General features: G+C 50.5%; 1 protein-coding gene across 1 annotated transcript; it reads right to left on the bottom strand.

Moving 5' to 3' along the window:
• Positions 1-2,551: 2,551 nt before the first annotated feature.
• Positions 2,552-6,430, bottom strand: LOC139060122 (notch-regulated ankyrin repeat-containing protein-like). The gene has a single exon (XM_070538996.1). It carries the CDS (start codon positions 6,305-6,307, stop codon positions 5,990-5,992), a length of 318 nt encoding a protein of 105 aa, XP_070395097.1. The 5' UTR covers positions 6,308-6,430; the 3' UTR covers positions 2,552-5,989.
• Positions 6,431-7,082: the final 652 nt, after the last annotated feature.

Raw genomic sequence — 7,082 nt, 5'->3', positions numbered from 1 at the left:
TGTATTATACTATATAGAAGAGGGTCCCAAATTCAAGCATAGCACCTGGACGCTCATATTTTAATATTCTATATAATGCATACTATTCATGTCCATGAATTTAGTACATTGTCCCTTAGAAAATATTTTGAACAATGCCCAAAATCCCTGGGTATCAATAATAAACAATCTTTACGAGCGAAAAGCTTTGCGACTTTTGTCCATGGGCTAAAATCCACAGAAGCTGAGCAGCTTGTGTACCGCATGAGTCGTGAGCCAATATGAAGGGAACATTGATTTCGTTTCGGAGCCACATTTAACTAGTGATGCGGAGATTCGTGTGCGACGCGCTGACATGTAATAAATAGCTTTCCCGTAGAACATTTAGAGTAATTGAGGACATATATACGTGCTAAGCAACTACATAGCATCTTGGATATCTAGTCACGTTGCTCTTGTAGTATCTAGTAACGGGTGTACCCATTTGATATTGCTGACAGAGGTACCATTCGTCTCCCTTGCCCCGTTGTTTGGTCATGCCGGATGGTAAACCATAAACCTTGACGTGCATTGAGAACATTGCAATACCTGCACGACGCAAGGCTGTTTTTCAGGTTCTTTTTCGTGTGCTCTGTGGCGTATATTTCTGGAGAGATAAAGAAAGCTTCAGTGCAACTAGAGGCTAGGCAAACTATTAAAGCTTGTACGCGTATGCATCGTATATACCGTTTATCAGTAGATAACGTATCTACAAGCACAGGAACCTACGAATACTGCCTATTTTTCGCGTTCTGAGATGCAGAATTTGCGAAATGTTTCTCTGTTATTCTTTTTAGAAATGACTACATAATGACAAGTCATTAAAATTTAGAATTATAAATAGCGATGCGATGCGCAAAGTTAGTCATTGGAAAAGGACATAGCGAAGCTTTCCTGCTCAGAAGGAATTTAGTTCATTATTGACGTCGCGCACATGAAGATAAAACGCAACGTGGCCTTTGTCTTCCTGGGTTCCCTCATACTTGAACCGTTTCCCCCTTTCTTTTACTAACGGGAGCGATCAATTTTTGCAACCTTCAGGGTTTCCGAGAACGAAGTAGCAGTGCATGAAGACACCAATGACCTCCTCATGCACTACTTAGACCATTCAGACGATGCGCAAAATAGCGGAAGGAATATGAAAAAAGAAAAGAATACTTGCCTTTCTGGTTACGTGACACTGACCTTCAGAGAATCCTTCCACTGCTGATATCCTGCTGACAAAAGCCAAGCGTGAAGGTAGTGTGGCTATGCTGCCGATGTGTGAGCACAGGACTCGAGAGAACAGGGGGTACTTTGATATGCCGCTAGCATGGAGACATCATCTCTTGATCTCTTTGTCACAGGGCGATCGACAAACATGTACAGCCGACTGTGCACGCGCAGCCGACGGTACCGGTAATGTCATGGTAAATAGTAGACAGTTTTGACACAGCGTACGCAAGCAAACGTAGTGGGCTCACGCTCGTAAAAGTGTTCTGCTCACTGCGCGTGCTCCGTACTTTATCGAGTTTCTGTAGCTTAAGCACGCATATTATCGTAACGTGATTTGGCGACTTTAACGTGCGATGCGTTTAGGTACGCTAAGAAATATCGGTATCAAACACGGCGGCACCCATAGCGCCTGCTTCAGAGTGAATTGTCGGAATGGCTGCGTTCTCGCTATCGTTCACCGTCATTAACTGGTGTAATGACCTTTTTGAAACGATAGCTATGAAGGGCTATAACACGTCCATTTCTGAGATCTTTCGACAATTCCGGTGTTCGACGAGATGCGTAGTCATGGAAACGACAGGATGAATGCTTGGCGTGGACAGGTACCCGAGGGCGCCCTGGCCGCTTATATTACCTGTGCGTTTCCGTGCTCTTCCGTCACATGATGGAGTTTTGGATTTTGCATGTAACGCAAACGAGTTTGGATACCCAAAGGGACCTTTGCGTGCGCAAAGCGACACGCCCTGCTTGCGTTCTTTCGTACTCCTATGGAGTATACCTTCCTGCGTTATTTTGTAATTCCGGGGTTTTGCGTCCCCTAACTTTAGGTACGCAATGTTTACAAAATAATGCAGAAAAGGTGCACAAAGGAAATCAAAAGGGGTACAAAAGAACGCAAGCAGGGAGTTTCGCTTTGGGTGCGCAGAGGTCCCTTTGGTTACACAAAGCCGTTTGCGTACTACGAAAAATCTAAAACTCTTTACTAACTGTCTTCAAATGACGCACACCGTAACGTCCCGCAAAGTGCTTGCGCTTAACGTACATATAGAAATTTCCTAGACTATTACAAAACTGTAAAGTGTCTATTGTCGTTGCCGCTAATTCATCTGCTCCGTTAAAACTCATAAAAAAGGCACGTATCACAGTCCTTATCGGTTCTGAGAACAGAAAGGAAAGAAAAAAAAAAAGATTCCCCGACGGAAGGAGTGAAAGATGTGGCGCCTCGCAGCAGGCGCATCTGCAGACTTCTTTTGGACGCCTCTCTTTTCCCAAAAAGAAGTTGGAGACAGGACGCGAGCACGAAACGAGATAGGCGGTCTTAGCAAACAATAAACATTTTAATCAAACAACGTGTCGCTCAGTCATTCATTCTATTTGTACACACATACATACACCCCACGTTTAGCGTGGACAAAATAAAGGAAGAGGCTGTACAGAAATTTGACATTGCCTGGGAGTCATGAAAAAAAGAAAAAAAGAAAAACTACTGGGAAACAGGAGCACATGCTCGTTTTTTTTTTTTTTCACAGCTTGCACAGACAATATTCCATATGAACAGAAAGGGGTGTGTACATTTCCTTCTTTGTTGAAACCAACGTACACAGGCGATTCTCTCCAAAGTACAGACAAAAAAGCGTAGAGACAAACATTGGCGATGTGACACCCCATGGTCCATATTTTCACGCGAAACACCATTCCAAGCTCGTTCCTTGTGGGAGTACCGAGCTCACTGCCGAGGGCCGACACATCGCTCACCGTGATCAAGAATACCACGGAAGGAACTTGTAGGCATCACTTCCTCGCTGGCCTGAGTCGGTATAATTTCTGTTTTCTTTTTTTCCCCGCCGGGCGCGCTGGCCACGGTGGTTACACAGAGCAACGAGACCAGTGGTGTAGCCACGAACATTATTCTTCGTTTACAAAGCGAAGAATCTGGGGCGGGTTGAGGATGAGGTATACATTTCGTTTCTTTGGGTGGGAGGGCCGTGAAAGATTGGAGAAGAAAAATATGGCCGCACACAGCGTCGGTCTCATCATTTCCGGCCCCACATGGCCCCGCCCCTCGGCTACACCGCTGGTCCACACACCGAGCGTGTGCCCGACCGCTCCACTCAGTGAGCTCACCGTCGCGAAAGTGAGACACCGCGCGGGTCGAGCTTCGGGCCCGCGATCCCGGCCGCACCCGAGCGCAAGCGCACCGCTATTGAGGACCCAGTTCCTGGCAGCGGCGACATGCGCTCGAGTAGCGGCCACGACCCACTGTGCACGCGAATGGCACCGGCGTCCTTGGCGGCAGGAGTGGTGGAATAGGAAGGAAGGGCAGCCCCCGGTGAGCGCGCGGAACAGCCTGTCAAGGCACTGGCCGACTGCCATTTCGCATTAAAGTCTTCCAGTGCTGATGGATTGCACGAAGTACGGGGAACGAAATCGCTCGAGCGGGAGAGACACACACAACGCTCGCGCGCCTACCACATGCACAGACAGCGGCTGCGGCGGCGCGCATTTCCTTCGGAACGAGGACATCGCCGCAGTTTCGAGAGAGGCCGTGAGAAAGAAGAGAAAACGAGCACCGGCCGGTCCCGGAGTCGTGTGGGCGCTCGCTAATGACGCGCCAAATGGTTTTCCCGCCGCGCACACAGCCAGAAGGGAGGATAATAATAAAAGACACGGGTGGGCAAAAAAAGAAAAGTGAAGGAATTATCGGCATGGCTCGGTTGTGTTCACGCTCTGCGGAGTTGTAGAAAAGCCTGGCGGTGGTGGCATACGGGGCCACACGGAGCCATCACTGCGGAAAACGCGCCGCTCCTTTCTTCGCTGGCACTCCCCGCACAGCCGCCGTCCAGTGTGGACGGCGAGCTGCGAAGGCCCGAAGCGTCGCACGACCCGCGCTGGTGTCCAGTGCGTCACTACACCGAATGGTTTCAGCGAGCAATGTGAAAGCCAGGAGCGAAGGGGGAAAAAAAGAAAAAAGAACAGGCTGGTGGCGAGCCCACTTGCGCGCACTCTCTCCACGGTGTGCCCCATCAGGCGAGCCCTTCCCGACATTCCGTGCAGGACAAAATTGGGCGGATCATCGCTCATTTTTTTTCTCTTTGTGACGAGAGCCGCTCCAATGTGCGTGTGCAGCAGCTCAAGGAACACCTGTACGGTTTCCGTAGCGCGAGAGCACAGTCGAAACAGGACGAAAGACAGAAAGAGAACTCGTCTCGCTCAGAAAACGACTTGTTTACTGAGCGCGATGAGTACCGAGAAGACCAGCCCTGGAACGAGTGGACAGACAGCATGGAAAATCGGAAAAAGTCACTAAAAACTAAGCGAGACCTGCATATGACAGGCCGACAAGAGTTCATGCGGTGGGAGAACCGCACGTTAACGGCAACCATGATGTTTTTGGCAGCGTCTTAAGAGACTCAAATGACTACGGGTAGTAGATGCGAAGAATCGCTCTAAAAGAACAGCATAGGTTGCTGTATTCTTGATTACTGGACGTAAAATGACATAATTGCAAAGCAAACTCTTGACTATATACCAAAAATATTTTAACAGGTTTAAATTGAGGGGCTCGTGGGCATGGGGCTACAGGTGGTTACGGCGTTATTATGATACCATACCAACCAAATAGGCCCTAATAAGCACTGGGAAAGACAGCTCTTAGTTAGTCCCGAACAGAGATCTACCATTACGCGCACCCACAGCTGCAGCCAGCAAACCGTGCCTTACTGGAGTGCAAAACAGGCTTATCTGGAAGCATCATGTGGGCATTCATTGCTGACGACTCAAGATGTATCCGTCCATCACATTATCAAACTACGGCAGGAACCCACCAATTTCACCGAACGCGCAATGGACCACCCGTGATCAGGCAAACTTTTATGAAAGCGTACGATAACTTTGCAAATGCTCCCGGCGATCACATTTCTTAGGCGAGCATGCATTCACACCGAACAGGATGCCAAAACCTGGAGAATTATGCGGGAGTGACAAAAGGCTGCTATTGGTGAAGGCGCCTTCATCGCGCGAGCAGCCAAGCGAGGCGCGACACCTTACGGGATGCGAAAGGTGACCCTGAGGTGAGCAGTGCTCCGTGCAGCGCGCGCGTCTCTCGGAGGAGGAGGAGGAGAGCTGCGCGCGCGGTCCGGTCTGGTCCGGTTTTCGCTTCGCAGCCAGCGCCGCTTACAATGGACCGGGCGCTGCGAGAGAAGCGAAATACGAGCAGGGGAGGGCCTACGGGAGATCCGCCGATAGCATCGCAATGCTGGGAATGAGATTAGACAGGTCTGGAGCGGAGAGGAGGCGGTCGCGCGCACGCCTGGTCTGCGCCTACAGCGACCCCGCGACCAGGATTGTCTCGTAGAAATAATAATAATAATAAAAAGAAAGCATAACAAATCAACAATATTCTGCGACATAACTAAAGCGGCATTAATAGTCAATACAAAGGAGGAACTTGTTCGCTACAGCTTTTGGAAATGTAGCCGTACAGAAAAAAAAAAAAACGTTCGCGTATGTACAGGCTGTCATAAGAGAGCGGCATTTGCTCGGCAAAACGTGCCATGATGGTGAGGTGGGTCATCGTGGCATGCTTTGGTTCGGTGTGGTTGGTACCTTGTCTGCGCCGAGTCCGGGACTTGCGCACGGCGCGCGCACGCCGGCGGGCTGAGAAAAAACGGGCGTCGTCGGGAGTCTGTTCCTGAGATTTGATTGGTCCGGCGCAGGAGCATCGCACACACTGTCCTAGCAGGGAGGCCACCACACGCTACCGACGGGGCCCACTGTTGGAGATGAGATAGAGCGCAATGTCCTGGTGTCCGCCGTAGGCGGCGATGTGAATCGCCGACCAGCCGTCCCTGTTGGCCAGCCGTGTGTCGGCGCCGAACTTGACGAGCAGCTTGACGAGTTCGAGGTTGCCCTCCATGACGCTCTTGTGAAGCGCCGTCTGGCCCTCGTGGTCGTAGAGGTTGACGTTGAGCGAACCGCCTTCCCAGCGCTGCAGCAGTCGCTTCAGCTCGCTGGCGTCGCCCTTCTTGACGGCACGCTGGAAGACCTCCTGGGACATAATCTCCGTCTGCGACATGGCTCACACACGCGCGCACACACCACAACACGCACACAAGCGGACCCGTCCGCGGAGACTAGATGGGGGCACTAGAGTCTGTGACCGGCGCCAACCGCTCGCCCGATGCCATTAAGTGCCGCGCCAGGGCCCCCTCTCTTTTGCAAGCGGCGCGTCGGCGCCAGGCGGCGCGCGGCGCTTTCCCGCGCTACGTGTGCAGCCAATAAGCGGCCGGGAAAGGCCTTCGGGCACGTTACACTGCACCCCGATTGGCGTGTAACTCCTTTCTCTATTTTCTTTTTAACCGCCAGCGCCATCTCGTGTAACTTCACCGCACTGCAGCCGTTTGCACTGCGGTGGAGCTTAACCGTGGGAATTCAGGGGCTCCGTGGGAATTTCTCTCGGCTAGTGACGGCTCCAGCCCCAACCCGACACTTGCGCATTCAGCAACGGCCGTTTCGTTAGCAGCGTTTTTTTTTCTTCTCATGAGCATTGTGCGAGCTCTCTTTAAAGGAAAAAAAGAAAGAGGCTTGTTAGACTTTGTAGCACACGTTGCTTCCAGTTACCATGTTTCTTCTACAGGCAGGAGACAATTGCAATCAAAAAATAATTAAATAAACAGAGGAAGCTGAAGCTGAAGAAGCTGGACACAATCTTATTGCCTGTAATTGGTCCGGAGTTTTCTCCTCCGGGTATTTATCGATTCGACAGTTTCAGTTTAGCCCATTGCCGGTACCGTAAAATAAGACATCACATCCCGCTGAGGTAGATGAAAAAAATCACTAAAGCGGTTACA

This window comes from Dermacentor albipictus, chromosome 1, assembly GCF_038994185.2.
Source record: "Dermacentor albipictus isolate Rhodes 1998 colony chromosome 1, USDA_Dalb.pri_finalv2, whole genome shotgun sequence".
NCBI lineage: Eukaryota > Metazoa > Arthropoda > Arachnida > Ixodida > Ixodidae > Dermacentor > Dermacentor albipictus.
Note: the sequence above shows the minus strand (reverse complement) of the source record. Positions and strands in the feature narration are given on the sequence as shown.